Raw genomic sequence first — 23778 nt, forward strand, 5'->3', positions numbered from 1 at the left:
TGAGCACATTTTAAACTGAATCTAATGACCTTGTTTTTGTTTTTTCCTTTTTTCGCTGCTATAACTTCAAAAATACTTTCAGAGAGACACACACTCAAATTTGCACCAGAGAGCTCAACAGCACAACCACAGATTAGTAACTTGTCACCAGTAAAGCAGCTCCAGTAGAGCACCGGGGCTTGACTGTTTCGCTCCAGGGTGTTTTTATTGTAGCTGATGAGGGAGGGGGAAACCTTTCCATAATACTCCAACAAAAAGATTTTTCTAGTCACTCGAGGGATTCAAACAGGTGACATTTTGGTCACAAGCTCATTTCTCTCAGCATTACCCTTCTGTCACCCCATTTACACCCTGTGGCGAGATATGCAAAAAACCTGTTACAAGATGTTGCAGATAGGATTGCCACCTACTGCACGTGATGGGAGCATTCTGATAGCTTTGAAAAGTGCTCGGTCTTGCATCGAACTAGAAAGTGTAATCACATGAAACAGGGTTTTCACCGTCATTAGGCTGTAGGATAAGCCTGTTTAAAGCTCCATATGAGACAGTGCAGCAGTGAGCACAGAGAGATCCTTGATTTGTGGCTGAAAATATGGCCGGAGTATGCCGACACCTGGAGCTTTAGCTGCTGGATTGCTAGACCTAAGACTATTTACTGCTGATTGCTGCCTAATGCAGCACAACAAGGCCTAACATATAGAGGTTTTATCAGCGCTTGTTTTCTGAAAACAGCAAGAAGCCCCTCTCACATAACACACATACATTCTCGGTATAAAAATATTGATTTTTGGACCATTAATCATCAAACTGTCAGCACAAATGTCTTGAGATATTTTTGCCCGGTGCTGGTTTAACTTTACATAAGTGAACTGAGTCAGACACTGATGAAACTGGCAAGGGAAGCAGCTCATTGAGTCTGTGTTAGGAGGAGGAATGATCAATGTTTATTTTAGCACAACTAGCAAGCTTGTTTGCTGAGCACACAATTTCACATTTTATGACCAATTTAGTACTATGAAATACCTTATACCCACTCGTTACACTTACCATTCAGTAAGTCACAGAGCTAGCATGTCATTTGACACATCTGCTGAACGCCGAGCAGGAGAACCTCGCTCACAGCTGCCACTGTTACACACACAGCCACCAGGGACATTTACCTGCTGAGGGTGACCAACCCGACGCTACTGCATTTATGGCAAGTAGAATTAAACAGACTCATTCACACTGCACAGGTAATATGTACATACAAGCCTCCACACAGCAGAATTTCATTAAGAAAATGAAAACATACTTGCACAGACATGAAAGACCATCATCAGCCTGAATGATGCAACTGAGCCGTCAGCTGGCTGTTCCTGACATTTCCACCTGCTCCTGGTGATGGTTCAAAGTAAAACTAAAAACTTAAAACTGCAACGATGCCCGTGTGCTTTCTTTAGAGTAACGGTGCTCTTATAGAGTATTTATATGCACTGCACTGTATATGAGTGGACTTCCTGGTTTACAGACAGTGTGAGAACGCTGTCTTATGAGTCAAAACAATCTACACATTTCAGTATGAGCACATGTAATTAGCAGTGTGTGCGTCTATACGTGCTGGTATCACTGTGGGTGTTTTTCTTTGCTACCTCTCTGCAAACCTCCTCTTAGATGATTAATATCCTTTTTTTTTCTTTTGGCTCTTTTCCCCTTTTCCGCTTCAGTTGTGTCTTTTATTCTCTCCCTCCTTGTCAGTTGTTCAGTGCTGTACCAGGTAGTGTGTGTGTGTGTGTGTGTGTGTGTGTGTGTGTGTGTGTGTGTGTGTGTGTGTGCTCTCCCTTTTTTCATATTTTGAAAGTGCTGGGGTCCAATCGATCTCTGTCTGGCAACAGGATTTCTTTTCCCCCTCTGCAGTTGCATTTTGGGTCATCCTGTACTTTTCCTGTTAGGTCAGTCATTGGAAAATGACGCACAGGGAAATGACTTGGACAAGATATGAGTGATCTGACGGCAGGGGAGCAGGGACTTAAATTGCCTTTGCTTTACTGATTACTGTCAACTGAAGGCTAGAAGTTCAAACATCACAACGGCTCATCGACACAGGCACACGCACACACACACACACACACACACACACACACACACACACACACACACACACACTGTGAGAAACAAATACACTCGGGCACATATTTACACTTATCATTCCACTACATCACATTTGCAGTCAGAAAAAAGCTTATAAACAGCTGCTGCATGCTGATTTGGTTGGGGGTCAGGTCTTGCCTGTGGGTCTTGGGACTTGGGACACAAAGAAGCAGCAGTCCTCCATGGACAGCTCCAACTGCCTCCTTTGAAATATCCATAAGTTGTTCTGAGCATCTGGGAGTTCACTGCTACTCGAGATGTATTTATACCAGTCTATGTCCGGTCCTTGAATGCCACAGTTTTCCTGATTTCCCTGGCCACTAATGCAAGGAAGTGCAGTAAACACATCTACATTACAAAACCAGCAGCTGTGGTATGTAAAGACCTGGATGTCAAACCACTGATTTATGAAGATTTGCATGTGAGGTGCAGAACATCAAAAAATTCAGTTTCCTTAATAAGATTATGTTACAAGCATATTACATGCACGCACATACAGGTATTAACAGACACACAAACCTAGCACATAACCATTCTCACTTTTGAATAATGTCATCATTTACATGCAAAATCCTGTAACCATCCTGCAATCCCGCTGGGAAACCTGCATTTGAATTGACATATTACAGACGCAGAGAGACAGTTCACATCAGCTACGACATCTGTACATGTCAAAATCTGTAAACCACCAATCTTTTACAACAGTTGCAAAGAAAAACAACATTGTTCTGTTCAATGTGACAACAGAGAAAGTGATTTAATCCTTTTCTTGTCTCTCCCTCCCCTGTGTCTCCCCCTCCAGCTCCCCCAATGATCCGGCTGTCAGTGAACGACACAGTGGTGGTGGATCCCGGGCAGGATGTGCTCTTAACCTGTGAGGTCACCGCAGGTTTCCCCTTCCCCACAGTGATGTGGTCGCGTTACCCAGGCCCCCTCCCCCTTAGTGCCCAAGTGCGAGGCCCAACACTGATTTTGCGGGCCGTCACGCCGGCCGACGCAGGCTTCTACAACTGCTCGGCTGTCAACAACGTAGGAAACCCTGCTCGCAAGAACGTGAATCTCGTTGTCAGGAGTAAGTGCAGTGTGTGTTCGTCCCCGGATGACAGAGGGACAGAGGGTGGGAGATTGTATCTTCAGGTTGATGGTGTGTATGTGTGTGTCGGTGCATTATTTTTTGGGTGGATGCAAAATGCTTGGCTCACACTTTACATAATTTATGCTGCGCTCATCCATCAACAATTTAGGTTCCTACTTCAGCAGCTTTGAAACTAAAGACAATTTATCCAACTTTTGATTCATTTATCAATTTTGTAACCATTGCACATTTTTCTTTTTCTTAACAGATTAAAAAAGCACACTCTGATTTTTTAAAATTATTTTTGACAAGAAAACACACACACACACACACACACACACACACACACACATATACACACACACACCTGAAGTATACCTCAGTATTCTTGAAAATATTTGATTGAACATACCCTAGTTTTCATTTCAGAAGTGCCATCTGTCCAGTCCTTGCTAGCTTTAGTGTGCAAATATATTCATGTGTGCATGTGCTGTGTGTGTCTGTGTGGTGTGCAACATGCGAGCAGTTGATCCATCATTACAGAGAGCTGATGTGAATCTTGTCAGAATAGGCGGGTTAAGTATCGCCCTTTTTCTAATTCCCCTGCCGTTAAAACAGAAGCCTTCCATTCTCCCTCCCCTCCGGCTATTTTTAGCCCCTTTAATCATCTTTATTCACTCCAATTAGTTAGACTGGAGTGGAAGCAATTAGCGACAGTCTTTTCTGTTAGTTAACACTGTAGAGAACGTATGCTGGATGGGTTTCTCCTGTTAGCTTAATGGGCATGAACGCATTGTCACACCAGCACAGGTGGTAAGACTGCAAATGAGACACACACACGCACACACACACACACACACACACACACACACACACACACACACACACACACACACACACACACACACACACGTGTTCAGTGAGTGCAGGCGACATGGCTTTGCATGCACATGGATGCACACAGCCACAGGCTCCCCCATCACACACACACACACACACACACACACACACACACACACATACACACACACACTGTCTCCACTCTAACCAGGTGAAGTTGCAGGATCATGTTAACCATATGGTTACTGCTTCACGTCCATGGCTCCACCCAAGCATCTTGTTAACAGGCTGGAAAGGAGTTTAAATCAAGCTCTCCTCTCCTCCTCGCTCTCCTCCTCGAGAGACTCTGTTTCCCCACTAAGTCTCTCGCCTTAGTGGGGAAACAGAGAGCTGTTTTGTATTCAACATGGAAATCTGTTGGGGAAACGCAGCCTTTGAAACTGAAAATTAAATGTGACAGTGTGAGAGTTACTCTTTGTCCTTGATTTTGTTCCCCCCTTCCTCTTTGTCCCAGTGTTATTTTATTCTCTATCTTGCTCCTTTTGTCTCTCCCTCCTTCACAATTTGCTTCTTCCTCTCTGTCTCTTTCTTTCTTTCTTCTTCAATTTCCTTTTTCTTTTGGTTTCTCGTTGTCATTCTGCCCCCTTCTTATTCCTCACACACTATGTTGCAAACTCATCTATGGTCCTGCATTAGCCATCTTCCCCCTCCTCCCTCCACTTTTTTACTTTAATTGCCTTTTCACTCTCCTCCTTCCCTCACACTTCTCTGGCGATTTTTTTTGTCTTTTGATGTCATTTCTCAAACTTGTTTTCAATCTCTTTGTCAAATTCAAATTTCATTTATATTCAACTAATCTCAACAAACTTTATTGGCATTACATACATAGATACGCGCTCCCAAGGTAGACTTTCAAAATAAAACAAACAAAGGTTATGGTGTGGGTAAGAGACTGATAACACATATGATAATTTTGGCCTGTTACCCTTTTTGTATACTTGTTCACACATATTGCAAATGCATGTATTTGTGTTATTTTCTTCTTGGTGTTATTTTGATATCCTCACTATATAAAAATAATAACAGCTACCCCTTGCAGAACCTGCTAAATGTGAATTTCCGAGCAAGTGAGCAAATTACAGGTTAGTTCCACAAAGTGTTTCCATCTAAAGCTTTCATTCAACCTGAAAGAGGTCAGAGATTAGGTTGAAGTAAGTTATACATTTAGAATAAAATTGTGTTTTTCTTTATTAGTTGCTTTAAATGCATTTGGGTCTTTTCCCACAGCACATCTCTCACGCTGTATCATCTATTTAACCCTTTCTTCTCTACTCCTCTTCACCCCACTACCATCACACACAGCAATGAGCAACCTGACCTTCCAGATTACACCTGACTCCAACAAGGACAGCGAGACCATCCAAATGGGTCGGGACCTCAAGCTGTCTTGCCACGTTGATGCCACCCCACAGGACAAGGTCAACTACACCTGGTACAAGAACGGTGCACCTGTCTTCAACTCGGATAGCCTGATCTTGCTACGCAGTGACCCGGACATGGCACCAGGCACCAGCAGCCTGGAGATTGTAGACATGAAGTTCAGAGATTTGGCCACCTACAGCTGTGTGGCGAACTTCCCAGGGAGCCGGGTGCCGGAGCTCCGTGTGGATGTCAACATCTCTCAGAACAGTGGTGAGGTTTTCCTTTTTTTCACATCTCTCTCAGACAAATTTCCATGAGTTTCTAAGTAAAGTATTGCACTCTCTGTATTTGCCTAATGTATACAATATAAAAAATAGGGCTTTTAATGTAGGAATTTTGAACAAAAGGTAACAACTTTAATATGGTATTCTCTGTAACTATCTATTACTTCATGCAGCTTACCGCTTGTTGCTCAGCTGGTGCGAGAATTATAGTGACGTATAACTATTTATGTGTGTGTGTGTGTGTGTGTGTATGTGTGTGTGTGTGTGCGTGCGTGCGTGCGTGTTCGTCATCTGTGGTTAACCATAATGTTAGCGCTTAATACAGAGCACTCTTTTTCTTTGACGTTCCTGTGTGGCATTGAAACTGTGAGACTGTCGAATAAAATTGGCCTTGTAAATGCCACTTTCTTTCAAACCTTTTTTATTCTCCATCTGTTTCTGTTATACAGTTGCTCTGTTCACAACATCTGTAATTTTTAAGTCATGTCAACCTCCTGACCTGTTTTATGACAACAGACTTCCTTTCCATTCTTTGTGCACTTCTCCTGCACTGAGGCATTTATTAATTTAACTTTACAATTTAAAAAATTTGAAATCTCTCAGGCAGCATTTCTTCAGGTTTTTGCTTTATCTTACTGTACATAAAAAATGTATTTTATAGGATAATTCTTATCTATTTAATCCAAGATCTGTATGTCTATTTGTAAAGTCCTTCTTTTCAAATACATTATTTATGTTTCTTTGCATGCTTGCCTCCTGCTCCAGTCTCTCCTCCAGTGCTGTCGGTTCCACCAGGAGGTCAGGTGGTCAGTGTCCGAGAGGGAGGTAACGCGGAGCTGGTGTGCTTGGTGGTAGATGGCAAACCACGTCCACCTATACTGTGGTCACGAACAGAAAAGGACCTGCTAATGCCAGCAGGAAAGACCATGGTGGAGACGCCCGACGGCCGCTTGAGGCTAAAGAACATCAGCCGGGACATGATGGGGCTGTACCGGTGCCAGACTGCCCCATACAACGGCCTTAACATCAAACGCAGAGAGGCACAGGTTCAACTCAATGTGCAGTGTAAGTGTGGATCAGATCATGTTCTCTGAAACTCACGGCAACAGCCTACAACACCACTGTTTACATCAAGCAACTGAAGGACGGGTTACTTGTTCAGAGGACTCATGCCATCTCTTTCCATGTAATTTCCTGTAAATAAGTCCAGATTGGTTACGACTGCCTTCAAATGCTATTATTGCTGCAGCTTGTCTACTACTAAGATCAGACAGGATAATATGAAACTTTAATGATCCCAGGGCAATGTTAGCAGCAAACAGTAAAAGAAGTAGTAATATCAGCAGTACAAAGAAAAATGCATTATATATGAAAATAAAACAAAAGTAATATAAAACAGAAACACGGAATCTCACAACTAGAATAAATGTGTAAAATAAAGTAGTGTAAAAGTGTAAAGATTACAGCAGGTAGAGGATATTAACAACAACAATGGTAGCACCAGTAGACAGAAAATGTTTGGTCGGCATCAAGCTTGATGAAAGTATAAAAGGTACCTAATGCTACCTTTGTGTAGACCTCCACAGGGCATAAACAGTGTGTATTGTTGCTATGGTAATATCAGAGATCCATTAAAAAACTGCACTTTTCTTCTTCCCACCCTCAACAATGGCATTATCCTCACACTTTGCACGAAACATTGTACCCTTAAGACAGATAGGGAAATGGATGGTAATGTACAGAGTGTAAAAATGGAGGCTGAAAGGAAAGGAGGACACACCTCTACGGCTTAAACGCTGTTTTCGCTAAACCTACCCCTTCCCCTTTGTGAGCACTCCAGTGGGGTCTGTCATTATAAAACTCCCGCAGGACGTACTTTGAGAAAGGAATAGGATCTGGCTCGCTAAAGTAACACATAATTTTAATACCCTCTCCCCTCCCATGAGGTTACAGACTTTTACTTACTTCTGCAGTGCTTGAATTGTGCTGAGCAATGTTGAAACTGAACAGGTGGAGAGAGTGTGATGTGAAATACAAGTCTGATTTTGATTTTTCTGCAAACTATACTTCAGGCTTCCTTATTCATGCTTCATCAAACCATATAAAATCATTTGTCACCCAGAGCTGCATGTGCTTGCCGTGCAGTTGCTGGTTTTGAGCAGCCGTCCGTCACTTTTCCTTGTATTTCTTAACAAAATCCCACTGCTGTTGCTTCCAAGGAAAAATAATATGTATGGGTAGCAGGAGGTTACACATACAATGTTGGCACACCTGGTGGGCAGAATCAGCACACCATAGAAGTTGTTATCAGCAGCTGTAACACAGGGTCCCCTGCTGAATTTCCTTGAGTGAAAGTGTTGTTATTCTTGTAGCATAGTGGAACCAGAGGGTAAAATCAGACATAATAACCTATAGAAAATAATCCTTACAGAGGGTAATTGGTTGAGTCTGAGCTTCTCCATGACACCACCATTGAGGAGACCAAAATCCAGTATTAAAATTGTTAGACTCTAAGAGGTTCTGAACTGAGGAATTTAAGGACATTCATCCTGCTGTTTCTTCATCCATAGTGTTTAATAACTTAGTTAAAACTCAGCAAAACATTCACTGGTTTAAAATGTTTCTAGAGGAGCCACTTATGTACTGCTTTTGGACGAAACTTGCACAGCAGTGTATCATTGCATTAGCAAGTGCTTGTTTTAATTAAGTGAATTTATGTTAACAAGAAATCAGTATTCAATTCAACCCTTTCAGCACTCTCCCAGTGTGCCCTGTGTACACGGTCAAGTTAAAAGGCTACTATTAATTAAAGTGATGAAATGCACAAGATATTGGGAAAATATGAAGATACCAAAAACAAGAAGAGTGCATCTAAAGCACATAGAAGTACAAACGGTTCAAAAAGAGAGGGAAAAGAAGAGGTATGTATTTATCAAGCAATTTAGAGTAGTGACCATCTTCAGCCCAAATTGAGATCGACTGATGTTTTTGTCCTACTTTCAGCAAGGACTGACGCATTTTATTGGATTTCTTACAGAAAGTCCGGGCAAGCAAAACTGCAAGAGAGAGACCTTTTTATATCGGTGGACAGAGCAATTAAAAGCATATCCTAGAAAAAAATTAGGGACTTCAGCTTTTATCAAATTTCAAGAAAAAAAAAGTTTAATTTCAAAATGGAACCAACTATTTGTTTGTCTGAGAATAATGGGCCCAGTACGACCAATTTCCCATTCTGACATACTTGATAAAAACACACTTAAATCAGTTTCCTCTCCTCTCCTCTCCTCTCCTCTCCTCTCCTCTCCTCTCCTCTCCTCTCTTCTCCTCTCCTCTCCTCTCCTCTCTTCTCCTCTCCTCTCCTCTCCTCTCCTCTCCTCTCTTCCCCTCCCCTCTCCTCCCCTCTCCTCCCCTCTCCTCTCTTCAAGAAGGATTTACAGGGCTTGCTAATGCAGGCGGGGCGGAAGGGCAAAACTCTGTGAGCTCTGCTGTCCACACTGGCCAAGTCTGATTAATGGACCAGGTGGCCACCCCACTCTGGACAGGGAACGAAACAGAGAGATGACACAGATACATGAGCAGGGCCGAGGGAGAGAGAGGGGGAGCGCTTCGAACAGGAAAGCAGGGTTAGGGATGGTGGAGAAAGGGCATGGTGAGGTGTTGAGATAAAGATTTGAATGATTGGGACGCAAAAAAAGATGAAAAAGGGAGAACCAGGTGGGCAGATAGAGAAACACCATAAAAGAGCAGATATTACTGCTTAGCTACAGCCAACTGTGGACAAACAGATCCTTCTCGTCTTTACGCCCTGCTTCCATTTTACTTCATTTGTTTACTTTATCAGGCTTGTTTTGTCTCCTTCCATTTAGCGCTGTTGATCGATGCGAGGAAAGGATGCCATCATTTTTTATGGCAGATATAATTAAGTGGATACGCAGATTCTTGCCACACTCACCTCCCCCACTTCCTCTGTTTGCCTTGTATCCCTTCTTTACTTGCCCACTTTCCTTCCGTGAGAGGTGGCTGTTCTTCCTCATTGCCATTCTCATCATCATCAATCAGCTAACTGCTGGCCATGAGAGAGGACCTCTCTCTGTCTTGTCATTCCCTTTCTGCATCCTGCATTCTCTCATTCTCTCCCCAGCTCCCATACTCAATCATTGACTTCTCTCACTTTCACACCGCACTTTCCCTGTCATTTGTCTTCTTCATTGTCTTTTCCTTTAAGAGCTGTTTCTCTCCTCCTCCGTCCCACCTTACTCCCCACTCACCTCCCCCCTCTCACAGTCTCATGTAAATTGATTTTCTCTTTGTGTAATGTAAATGTTTGGCTTGGTCAGTGTTGCATTCCCGGATGGAATCCATTTTGCATTCAATAAGACAGATAGCGATGGCGTGCTTACATGGATTATGGTCTTCTGACTATGAAGCATTGCATTGTGGTGCTGTGAGTCCTGAATGAGCAGCAAAGAAATGCAAAAACAAAGCTCCAGAGAATTGGAAAAGTTGGATTAGAAATTGAAGCAACCCCAAGACTTGTGAAAGTGACACATACTGTTACAAAACTTACATAATTGTTGAAATGGCCAAGTAAGGAAAGGCCAGGTAAGGGATTGTAATAACCAAATTCTGCTGGGGATAGAATGATTTATAAACTGCTCACAAACCAGCTCAGTTTGCCTGCTTTTTTTTTTTTTACCCTTGCCACCTGATTCCAAAGTCAGATAGCCATCAGTATGCATATGTGTGTTTATAAGCAGGAGCAGGGTATGTGACCATACACTAATCAGTCCATAGGATTACACTATGACCTTTGACAGCTCACCCATCCCTCAGGAAGTTTAGGTAACGCAGTCATTTCAAGAGGTCAAAACACACCCAGCAGTGAATGGCAATTTAGATTCCACATAAGACAGCGGGGAGCTGTATATATGTTGCGCCTGCATGCTTGGAGGCTAGACTAAAAACAAAAGCAACACATAGCTGAGAAGTTAAATGTTATGGTGGTTTCCAGTCTTTTTAGCATGCAGGTGCGTACTCATGTTCCTTTGAGTCGAGTGCAAGCACAGAATGGTAAACTGTGGATTTGGCTTGGTTGTGTATATCTGTGCCTATACCAAAAAAAAAAATAGACTTTAATTGTGTAAAAATGTGTAAGCCATTTTGTGGTTGTCTCCTAACAATGACAGTGACAGTGAGCTTCGTCTCATTTGAAAAAGATAGCAAGTATGAATTAATCAGACTTTATTTTTATTGCACCTTTTATGTAGGTTAAACGCAATAAAGAGCACAGTACGAGCATCTCTCTCTGTTTCAGTCCCTGACCCTTATGCTATCTCCCTGTCTGTCTCTGTCTCTCCTGCTTAGTGTAGCTCATCCATGGTCCTATCTGTCTAAATTACAGGCATAATATCATTTAGGCTGTAATTACACATCTGTGTCTGATAAACTTGATTCATAAGGGACTCTAGTCATGCTGCCTCACCTCTGGGGGCCTTAACACCAGATCTCATCACCATTAGAGCAACAATACCATTATTAGCATCTTGTCTATCATCTACATGATTAGCCAGGGGTGAACTAGCTGACTGGTGATTTGTGGGAGAGTCATTTGGCTGCGTTGTGTCCTGGCTGACCCCAGGGCAACAGCAGCTAGTCAGTCATTAACCTCAGAGCAACACATCGCTGCTGACAGGTTAATTACAGCTGGTTAGGATAGGTTAACAGCAGGGATGGGATTGTGCCTCGCAGAAATGCCTGATTCCCTGCGGTAATAACAGTTGCTTTGTGTCGGATGATTTGTCAAAACTAATGTTTTCTGATGCTGTGAGGAAATTTACACGGCGGAGAACAATGAGATGACTAGGCAGAGAAAATGAGACGTGGATGACGGTGATGTATGTACACCGCTGCACCACATTTTGCATTGTCCACATCTCTGAGCTTAAAATTCCCTCTCAAACTTTTCTGCCTCAGTTATCTCCATCTCCCCCTTTATGATGGAAATGAATTTTAAAATGGAAAACGATTAGGTGTAATGGGTTTTACATGGATTCACCTCATCATTATGCTTAATCACAAAGTAAGTGTTCCTAATATGTTGTACAGTCGGTGTATGGGAGCATGTGAGAAAAGGTATAGTAATTCACAAGTATAAAAGTGGATAATTTGCTGAAACCAAGAATCCGGAGATTTAGAAATTATTCTGATCCGTCCACGACTGAAGACGGACGACAGAGAACTGATCCTGGGTGTTCCACACAAATCCCTGTGCTGGCATCATCATGGATAAAACATAGCATGTGCTATATTCATTCACTGTATAACAAAACATCTTAATTCTTCAGAAATAATTAATTTCTCTTTAAAATAAATGCATTGAAAAGCACACAAATATATTAAAATGATATTTTTTATATATGTCGTGAGCTTCTTTTGCTGGTGCAGGCCTCATACCCATATATTAATTGGCATGGCAGATGAAACAGTGCTTTCATCTCCACAGATCCTCCCATACTGGACCCAGTCTTCCAGGATGTGCGCTCTAGGAACTATCAGATGGTGACCCTGAGGTGCACAGTCCTGCGGTCAAACCCACCACGCCTGACAGACATCCGCTGGTTCCGTAATGGCGACTTCATCCGCATGCCCATGCCCGACCTGAAGGAGACGCCGGAGCTGAAGTTCAAGCTGGAGCCCACCAACAACGGCTCTTATGAGTGCCGAGTCAGCAATAGTGCAGGAACATCAACATGCACATTTAATGTCTCTGGTGAGTGAACAGATATGAGACGATGCTTTGTTGTCTGTTTGTGGAAAAGAGGGTACAACTGTCTGTCTACTGTTCATTCTCCCATCTTATATTCATATCACACATGGGGCAGTTACCTTCTGCAGTGTCATTTATCTGTGGCATTTTGTCACCCCCCCCCCCCCCCCACAGCACAACCATACAATGCTGAGTTCTACTTTGACACACCCAACCCAGTCCGAATCCTGAAAGGAAACAACTACTCCTACAACCTGCAGTGGACCCAGAAAGATCCCGAGGCCACAGACCGAATCATAGGCTACTGGGTTAATGTCCGAAAGGTAAAGCACTCCTACACACATACAAAAGCCTGTGAAAGCACGGGTACGCACGCACAGCTCAAAGCAAAAAAACATGCACACACACACACACACACACACACACAGGCCATGTACTGACTGTGGTATACGCATCGAGAGGACAGGGCAGGTACATGGCTTGACAAACAGGAACTCACTGACTTTGTTTAGTAAATACTTAAAAGACCGACATTGATTGGCTGAAACCGAGACACACATTTTGCTCACCCGCTTTTGTTGGAAGTTTGGCATCACCCTGACTGAACAGGCTCACATCTCGTATTGACAAGAACACACATACGCACAAGTCTGTATGTAGTGAAGTGTGCATGGTAAATAAACATGGTCTTCATGAGCTTGGGCAGTGTCAGGTGTGTGTAGTCAATCAATAGAGACCTGCGCTGAATTACAACAATGCCACAGCCACCTCTCCTCTCCTCTCCTCTCCTCTCCTCTCCTCTCCTCTCCTCTCCTCTCCTCTCCTCCATTTCTAAGGCTTCTAGTTTGGGGTTCTTTTCCAGTTTTTACTGGAAAATAACCCAGTTTCTTTAAAAAAAAAAACTGGTCATGCTGATGTAATTCTTACCCAGATTTCATGTTCTCGTGCATGGGGAAGTTGTTTTTTCCAAGAAGACACTGTTCTCTGCCATTCACAGTAAACAGGGCTCAGCGAGCACATCTCAAAATGCTTTCAATAAAACAGAGTGGATAAAAAAGAGAGCAAACACAAACGAAACTCTTATTATGCAGTAACGTAAGTATAGAAAACAAAAACAGAATCTTTGCACAGCATTTTCTTTTATTTTGTATGCTTATAATCTCATTTTTTACTTGGATGTTTGATGTTTTGTTCATCCAAATGTAACCTGTCAGTGTCAATGTCAAAGGAAAAACAGGGCAAATTGTCACATTTTTAAAAATCAACCTTACGGACGTCTGTTCTTCAATTTTTCCTCCCTTTCACCTTTCATATTAGCTCGCCTCTTGTTACAGCCTTTTCATTAACAGCATCGCATCCCCTTCAATAGTCAGTTCACATCATTCAGTTTCATCAAACAAAGACATTTTCCACGTCCTGGTGTCCACAGATGTGAAGACGAATGGGCAGTTCTGAATAGCCCATTAAAGGGCTGCGCCTGTGTTCACAGGACTAAGGTTACAATGGCTGACCGGCATTTCAACTTACTTCACTGTCGCAGCAAGATTTTAGCTTTGAGTGCCAGCCAGACTATAATGTGTTTACATGTGATGTTGTTAGACCAGGCCTCCATTGCCAACATCTCCCATTTCAGCCAGAATTCAGTCCAGAGACAGCTACAACAGAACCATTTTTAATGGTATTTTCATGTTTTATCTTGTCCTCGGATGATTGACTTTGCATTGACGTGACTTCATTTTCACAACCTTGGGAGGGGTGTTAAATTAACCTTGCAGTCGCAAACACGATTTTCGATTCACACGTACTGGAATAACCTCTTAAACCTCAACACTTACGTTATGCTTTAGTTGATTTTAAACCAGTGAACTAACTGGATATGCTCAGGGGGATGTTATGCATACATTTTAAATGACACAAGTGCACACGAATAAATGCAGCATCTGAAAACCGACTCATGCTACCAGTAATGAACAATATCATGACTGATTTTTATATTTTGAGATTTCTATCCTCCAGAAACTCATCGGCTTTACTTCTCACCTCAGCCAAACCTCCTAACAGTTGTGGAGAACGTCTTAGGGGGCCCCTGATCTGAAGTTGGAAACCTCTGTCCACAAGAGGAGAGCAACCTCGGGCACCTTCTTGTTTTGTTTCAAACATCTATTCATAGATTGCTGGCCTTGAGTCAGAAAACAGGAAGGATAATAGTGAATTATACACAACTGGCTGGGGATTGGTGCGTGTATGGATGCGTGTGTGTGTGTGTGTGTGTGTGTGTGTGTGTGAGAGAGAGAGACTGAAACAGAGGGAGTGTAGCGCCTGCCAGCTTGCTTTTGTGCGGATGAATAGCTAATTCCACTCCTACTTTAAGACCTGGCAGCTTACCTCATTAAGAAAGACTCTAGATAATGAGCACTGGCCTTCCGAAGATGCACATTTGATTGCATGCTTGAGCTCTATGAAGACTCTCTCTCACTCACCTCTCTTGTTTGCTCTGCTTTTGTCCTCTGTCCTACCAATATTAATAATAATAATATATTAATAATATACCAGTATCTTCATCACACACACAGCAACTTTTCTGTTCTGATTCACCGTTCCTGTTTCTTTGTCATCTCTCAGTACTCCTAGCTTCCACTTGTGCTCCTCTCTCCCTCTCTCTTGCTTCCCCTCTCCGGCTCTGAGGTAGGGTGTTGTAAGTGCACACTTAATGGCATTTAATGTTGTGTGAACCGTGGCAACTGAAAGAGCGCTGATAAATAGTCGCAGTGAGTTGTTATGCTGGTGGTGTTAAAATAATGAGTTGCATTAAGTGGCGGTTTAGGATGTCTTAAATGTTGTTAAAGTTTAATTTAATTTCAAGGTTTTTTACCTGCATGTTTTCGTGTGCGCACGAGAGAGCAACACTAAAGAGACGGGAGGGGGGAAAAAGAGAGCAGAGGGTGAGAGTGAGCAAAGAAGGGAATGAAAGGGTGCGAACGAGAGAAATAAGATGCAAATTAAAGAAAAACAGCAAATCTCACTGGTCCTCTCGACTATTAAATAGAGTAGGAGAACATTCAAATGTAATACCATCTCAATTTCACAACCCATCTATTTCTGCAACACTTTCTCCAGCTCATCCTCTTAACGCCTTGACAGTCTATCTTTTTAACACAAAATGATGTAGGGGCTCTCGGGGGAGACATGCAGACACAGAGGGGAATAAAAGAAGATTCAGATCAGTTCATATAGAGCAGTGCTCTTCACTGCAGGTCTGAACATACAGCTACAACATTTGCGTCCTTTTGCTTTCACCTTTGCACTTTATTGCTGTCTGTTTCTCACGTGAGTTTGTGTATATTTAATTCATGTGTATTTACATGTGGGTCCATACCTGTGTTTGTGTGTTTGTGTGACAGGCATGATTTGCTCCATGACTCATTGCCAGGCTGTGAAATCCCTGTTTGCACATCTTAATTTAGTTTTGTTTTCTCTGCAGGGGATTTCCCTGTGCAGGAATTAACGAGTTGACGGGCCCTTGTTGTTTCTTCAAGCTGTCCTTACACCCCTTTTTCCACTCCACCTCCAGGGCTTCTTAAATGAGTACTTTGATTCGTGAGAGATAATTAATGTGTGATAATTTTTCCTTTTTGCAACAAGAGAAACGGTTTACTAAGCCTTTTGTGGCTCATTTCAGACAGTTTTCAAAGCTTCATGGATGTCTGACATCAGAGTGGCAATTAATGCAGTGCTCTGTCATGTCAATATCATGCTGCATTCATATTTACAGCTGCCTGTAACACCCTAATCTTCCCTACGGAGGATTAATAAAGTGTTTTCTTCGTATGGAGAATTACATTTGTGTGGAAAATTAAATTCTGCTTTAAAAGCAGCTGCGGAGTTCTTCTTATATATCAAGAAAGGTGGCGTTTAGGGAAGAGGAGATTCAAGAAAGCTGTGGTCTATAGAAAACTTAACAACATCAAAACTTTGGGCAACTTAGCTTCAATGTATCAGTTCAAAAACACAAAATGGCGGCTGCTTGAAGAGAAAAAATGTGCAGCAACTACTAATAAATTTGACAATTTTCTAAAAAAGAGAGAAAAGATTTTGAGTGGATGATTGTTAAAGGTGAAGTTGATGTTCACTAAGCTGTGAATGGAATCTGTGAACGTCTCTCTGTCTCTTCCGTTCCCTCGTGGTGTGTTCGAACAGAAACGTTTCTGACTATTGGTTGGACAAAGCAAGCATTGCAAAGGTGTCACTGTGGGTTCTGGGTAATTGTGACAGCATTCAGCACAATTTTTAGAATTTGTACTAACCAAACAATCAGTTGGTTTATGGACGAAATAATTAATCATTGAGCTCCACCTCAACCAACTACAACAGTAAAATCCTGCTTTTACAGTATTGCATGAGGAATAATCTATAATATATCATAGTATAACAGTCACAGGGGCATTTTTCTGTTTTGAATACTTTAATTTTCCTGATCATACTTAGATACTTTTACTTTCTGTTACGTATTTTTAAAGTCTGGTGATAGTACTTACTTCCTCCACCACTGCAGAAGGAGAAGCGAGTTTTTACCTCGTGTCATTCTAGACAGCTGGACTGTTTGTGCAGTCCCAGTTGATTTGCCCCAAACAGCCAGTGTACCGATAGCCAGCTAGTAATGGACGTACTGACTGTGTGTGGGGGAGTGTGTCTCTGTGTGAGTTTGTGTGCAGAATTTAGAAAAGGCCAAGCCTTCTACGTAAGTATACTGCTGGCTGTGGTGCACCCTACACCGCATACTGCTAAAGTTAAACTAATGAAAACACCTGTGTCATCCTTGACTGGAAAAATGTGATCACTCTGTACACACACGTGTACTACGGAGACTCTCTGCACTACCACGCCAGAATATACATATGTGTTGTTTTTTCTTTAATGCCAAATTTCTCACTGCTTCTTCAGTTAGTATTCTTCATCCTTATTGTACCTTCCTTATTGCTTTTTTCTGCCTCATCACACCTTTCTCCTCCCATCTCTAAATCTTTCCACCTCATCTCTATATCGACCACTCTTTTGCCTGCAGCGATGGAGCCTCTGTATCATCCAAGTTGTGCAGCTGACCTGGCTTCAGATCATAACTACACTCCAGTTCTTTCTGCACACAGTCACACAAACACACATCCCCATTATCATATATATGAGAAATTAAAAATATTTATGATGAATTAGAGGTGTACCTTAAATCAAATATGTGAATAATTTATGCAGGAATGCTCGTATAATCACACGCAACGGCAGAAAGAGAGCACATAGGTCTATGCAAGCACAGATACAGACACAGTGCACACACACACACACACACACACACACACACAGATAATGACTTGCACACAGACACACACACAGACACACACACACACACCCAATATCACTGAACTGCCGGGTCAGTCATGAAAGAGATCCATTAATTGAGGATAATAAAAAGATTAACCCCACATTCTGTAGTATTCAAAGAGGCCGCCTCCTCTCACGCTGTCAGTCCAAATTTTTCTCTCTCTCTTTCTCACACACACACACACACACACACACAAGTCACTTTGCGTCTATGTTTCTATCTCATGGATGCTCCTTCGCGCTCACCCTCTTTCACACATTCTTTGTCTTGTTGTCCCTTTGCTGACAGTCTGATGGAGACATAGCTGAAAACACACTCTGGCTGAAATCCCTGAAAGCGTGTGGCACAGACACACACACATGCACACACAAACACACTGGCACACACACACACACACACACACACACACACACAGACATGTCAAGAGAGGTATGTGGACTTTGTATCAGTCTATCAACCAGCCACGTCTCTGCCTCTTAAAATATGTCAGTCACTCACTCCAGTCACTTTGACTGTCTTCTTCTGTTGGTGCTTTCTCTACATGCTGTATATCTTTCTCACCCTCTTCCTGTCCCTTTCCTGTCACTTAGTCTCACATGCACACACTTGCAGACACACACACACACACACACACACAAATGATGTCCATTGACCTAGTGAAGGAGGCAGACAGAGGTAGAGGCAGGGAGACAGGTTTTTTTGTCACCTGCAGTGGGAGCAGCTGAATTCTTCTGAGTCACACCTCAGCACCTCATTGATCCAGTGTGTGTTTCTTGGTCCACACAGTGTAGGTGTGTGTGTGCGTGTGTGCGTGCATGCGTGCATACTTCTAGTCTAGTTCATTTTTTTCTCTCACACACTGCAAAAAGGACCAAAACAAGTGTGTGAATGTGTTTGTGTGTGTATGTAGACCCTGTCCACGCATGAGTGCATGTTTAACTTGCTTCTAAAGCTCTGACTCCTCAGCATTATTAACTCATCTTTCCTTGCTAACACACACTTAATGCATATTACATGAGCAGACTTTTTCTTTCCTGTTATATTTCACATAATTATGCATATGCTGTATGAGCAGTGTGTAAATGTTTACATGGATGAATGTGAGCGTAAGTTGGTCTTAAAAGGGCACAATGCATTTTACTGTGTAACTGTTAACCATGTAAAGTATTATACACTGTATGATAATGTAGGAGTTTCTGTAGTCAGGTTTGGTGCCAAGTGAGCAAATCTTTTACGATGCAGATCAGCTGGAGGACTACAGAACAGAGTTTCAGATGTCTGTGAGTTTTTAGCAGTTCCACCAAAGAAAAATTTCCCCTCTAAGCTTCTCAGAGGTAAAACATGCCTGCACTAAAATGTCTAAAAGCAACTAGATATATATTATATATTTTGTTGAGTGGTGTACTTACATGATCCCAAATTTTTCAAACATTGTTGAAATCCCTCCATTTATTCAAGATAACAGTACCTGTCAACACTTGGATTTGTGAATAAGGGAAATTTTCCAGCACTCGCCTCCCTTACCACTGTCCACATACCCCTTGCATTTAGACAAGGATGCACACTGTGAATTAAGTGACTGCAGTTGGGTGTTCAGAATCAGATACCTGTTGAAAGTGAAATACTGTGAACATCCCTGCGTTCAAAAAATGAAAACACTTATATTTAGCACTTGAAGGATCACTTACACATTATGCTTCAGCTGTGATTTTGAGAGAGGCCCCTGAGTGAGACAATTGGTAGGAGAGGGTGATTATGAAAGTGGATGGGAGAGAAAGTTTAAATACAGTCATTGGTGAAGCATGTTTCTACTTTCCCCCTGTGTGATATTACAAAAAGCACAACTTTGACCTCCTCCCATTTGATGAGATACCTTGAGCCTTTTTGGCAGAGGTCATTGTCAGGTCTGTTCTTGTCTTCATTTTGTCAGTTTAAGTTATAATAGCCTGAGTTAAGTTCTGTTGGGCCCAGAACCTTTAAGTACTGACACTTTTTTTTTTTCTGTGAAAATCTGCCTGCCTGCTTAGTCCCTCACAGTTGTGCAACTCCCATGATCCCACACTACCTCACAACGTCATCAGAATACACCCTTTGATTTCATTTAGAAACCACAACTAACAGAAATTACATACTGTGCATTTAAGCACAGCATCTGAGTGCCAGAACCTTCAACAAGACCCATCCCTGTTTGAGAAATCGAAGCCTCTTTACTTAACCTTTACTTGATGTGGTGGTCCCTTGAACCTAAAGGTCACTTTGCTACCTTTTCATTAAAAGAGGCGAAATCCTGTGAAACAACATCCTGCTTCTCAGTCCTTTGTTAAGTCTCTTCTTTCTGACTTCCTTCCAATTGCAGTGATGTAATTCTGTGGGCGCAATAGTAGATAAACCAAACATTTCTAGATGACTCCAAGTACAGTGCAAGCAAACAGGATCCTCGGGTGCAAAAGGCAAGCCTTTAATAACCTCTAATATTTTTGTGCTCACAACAGCATCATGAAAGAAGAGTTTGCTGGGCAAAGGGAAATAGTAGTTAAACAGCAGATGGGAGGATTTCTTGTAACAGTCTATGTGAATGTGAGAGGAGGGCATATTACTTTTGGGGAGGAAATGTGGTTTATGTTTAGAAAAAAAGATAATTTTGCTTGCAATGTGCAAGAAAGTTCCATAACTGGCAAGAAAGGGTAAAAAGTTGGAGCAACTGAAATGGAAACAGCCAGGGTAGCACTGAGAAAAGAAGATTTAACAGCCATTAGTGGCATAGGGCCTGGTGAGGAAGGAAGGATTTCAGTCCAAGTATGTTGCCGAGCACAAACTTGCAGGGATTGGGCTGTGGCTGCCATGTGGGACTCACACAATAATTGGAGTCATACCAGATTCTTTGCAGCCTGAGCAGAAGTCACCATGGTCTTGTCAATAGAAATGATCAACTCAGTCTAGCTGAGTTTGAACTTCTGGTGGTGAGTAGACATCCAATGGGAATAGCAGAAGTCAACTTGTCAGAGGACAGGAGGAAAAGCTGATTTCACTGTGGCAATGTCAGAGCATACCGTACTGTGGCAATAATAGGGTAAGTCATGGGATGCATTGGTGCCTCTGTGACTTACCACAGTCTTAATCTTTGGATTGGATGAGTAGAAGCAGAACAGCAAACATGCACATTTCAAGCACACGATGAGTGAAATTAAAAGGGATTTTCATTTCAATAAATCAATCAACAAATGAAGTCACACATGAAGATCCCATGGATTGTTTTAAATTCATTGTGCATATAATGTGCACGAACTTGTTGCACTCTGAATGCTCATGATGTGATGGCTATAGACCGTATACACACACACACACACACACACACACACACACACACACACACACACACACACACACACACACTTTGTTGCATGCATTACCTGATAATGGCATGCTGTGGGTGTACTAAGGTGTTATGGTGGAGTGGCTGACCTAATGCATTAGATTGAGCTCACTGTCAGGTCTTTAAGTAGCTGGGATCAGAGGCAGATACACAGCTAATGGATCCTTCTCTCCGTGGGTGGAATAACACAGCAATAGCTGTATTAAAAGTGGTGCTGAAAAAAAAAAAAAAAAAACACCCCTGACTTAACTTTTAAAAAACGAGGAGCCTATTACACTGGATAACATGTCATCTCGTCCATTTTGATTTTGATGTTCATGCACAGTCAATTAAATTTTTTTTAATGTTGTTTGGGATTTAATTTTGCTGGTTATACAATACTTTATCATAAGTGATCGAATAGGGAGAAGTGAAATAAATGTGTCTTTAATTTCCATCATTTACTATACTATTTTTGAGTCCATGTCTATGGTGGGCAATAATACATTGTGTTGGAAGTGACACATCTTGCTTAATACAGTGACACTGGACCAACATAGTGTGTTTTGGAGAGCAGACCTGGATGCAGGAGACCACATTTGTACTAAAGCATTTAGTGAGCAAAGATTGTTACTGTAATCATTCTTCTGACACCAGCTTTATTTTGGTTAAAAGGCAAGATTGAAAACCTACACAGTCCAAGATACATTCAATCCAAGACCTGATGTATGTTGAATGGCTGTGTGCCCAGTAGCGGCTGTATGCCCATACCAAATTCCACTGACAATAAACGTATATGTAAGGAAACATGCAGAGGTATGGAAAAGTAAAACAATTTGATGATTATTAATACGGTGTATGTAGATAAAGTGTTTGCTTCCACAACACAAAACTAAATATCTGTGATTGAGGCCGTATTTTAACCCATTTCAGCAGACAGTATTATTGCCAGGGAAAGTATTTGTGGATGGAGTTTGACTTTGTTTGCCTGTTTACATATAGTTGCAGAGTCTATTACCAGTGAACTGTAGGAACAGTTAATATTGCAGTGAAAATCCTCCAGATGGGAGATGAGCTGTGCTTTGTGTGCTCTGTGTGAGTTTCCCATCACTTGGTTGACTTCTGATTGGTTCAAGTCTTGATGATGGGGCATGTCAACATAAAGTGGTAGAGGTGAGGTTGAGGATGGTATGATGGAAATAGGAGGTAGAAAGATGGAAGGTAGGCCTGACAGTGTCAACACCTCCATGCATGTTTCAGCCTCTCTTGCAATCGGTTTAGTGATTTTCTGCTGATCATCTTTTTTTGTGAGTTTACATCTTAACATGTCTGTGTTCCCCTGTGTGTGTGTGTTCACCTGTATAAATCTAGAGCAAGCAGAACCTGCTGTCAAAGCAGATAGACCTCAAGGGTAAAGAGCCAGAGAAGGGTGTGCTGATGTCCCACACCATATCAGACCTGAGAATCCCTCTGTCCTATGAGGTCCGACTGGCCCCCATTACCACCTACAGCACTGGGGACTACGTCAGTCGCATCATACAGTACTCAGAACGTGAGTTTTATTTCCATGTTTCATATCCATTTATGCACTTTGTATAAAACAAAAAAACCTTAAGTGGAGTGTGCATTAATCAATCTTATTTTCTTTCAGCCTACACCTACCCGAGACCTTCAGGTGAGACTTCCCTCTTAACTGCCATCCTCTGTGCTTTCACAGTGTCGAGCTTGTTGTTGTGACCTGATTGATGACAGGGTGGTGAAGTTAGGAAGGCACATTGAATTTCGGTGCAAGCTAATTTAGCTTGTATGCTGCAAGCAATGTCAGCACAAGTTTGTCAAGGCAAAGTTTGCCATGGCCCAGCCTTGGCCTTTATTAAATCCTGTTGCTAGGGAGGAGAGTGGGGTAACAGTGAGAAAGCAGCTGATGGCTGGAAGCACGTCCATGACATTTATCATCAAAGAATGGCCATGATTGGAGGATACGAGCCCGAATAATGCAGGTTGATTGGTTCGATTGTATATGGGTTAATATTTGAAATTCAAAAGATGAAACCATTTTAAAGCTATGTAAATGCATACCCCCTTTTTCTCTTTGTTAGCCCTCTCTCTGTCTCGTTCTCTTGCACAAACTCCTGCTCTCTCCCTTCCTCTCATCCTCTCTCTTGCTATCCCTCTCTCTTTCTCAGTCAATTGCATCTTGTCTATTTTCTTCATTAAGAGATACGCAGCATTCTTCTGGCAGGAGTGGCAGTTGGCTCCGCCAGGGTGAGGCAATTAAAACAACAGCAGATTGGAACAGACTGCGAGAACAACAGTGCAAATTGAAAGGAGCTCATGTAGTGGAGCAGGGTGTGAATAGTAATAGATTAGCTTCCTGAAACAAAGAAGCACACACAAGCCATTCTCATGGGGAGCGCGAGCCATATGCATCTGCAGCGGACTGTGTGAGTGTCCAGGAAGCCTTCACTGAATCTGTCAGCTTGGATGGTTTTCGATGGCTGTTGTGCTCACTTTGATTTTATTTGTTTGGTGAGT

At 42.1% G+C, this 23778-nt stretch overlaps 1 protein-coding gene across 2 annotated transcripts in view; it reads left to right on the forward strand.

Moving 5' to 3' along the window:
- The window catches only part of mdga1 (MAM domain containing glycosylphosphatidylinositol anchor 1), a 167399-nt gene that overhangs the window by 114344 nt on the left and 29277 nt on the right, over positions 1-23778 (forward strand). For both annotated transcript variants that reach the window (XM_076722664.1, XM_076722579.1), the window contains exons 7-13: positions 2933-3202; positions 5408-5737; positions 6517-6816; positions 12254-12520; positions 12692-12840; positions 22615-22795; positions 22895-22918. In XM_076722664.1, coding sequence (XP_076578779.1) covers positions 2933-3202; positions 5408-5737; positions 6517-6816; positions 12254-12520; positions 12692-12840; positions 22615-22795; positions 22895-22918 — 1521 coding nt within the window. The remainder of the gene's footprint in view (positions 1-2932; positions 3203-5407; positions 5738-6516; positions 6817-12253; positions 12521-12691; positions 12841-22614; positions 22796-22894; positions 22919-23778) is intronic.

This window comes from Chaetodon auriga, chromosome 1 (genome assembly GCF_051107435.1).
Source record: "Chaetodon auriga isolate fChaAug3 chromosome 1, fChaAug3.hap1, whole genome shotgun sequence".
Taxonomy (NCBI): Eukaryota; Metazoa; Chordata; class Actinopteri; order Chaetodontiformes; family Chaetodontidae; genus Chaetodon; species Chaetodon auriga.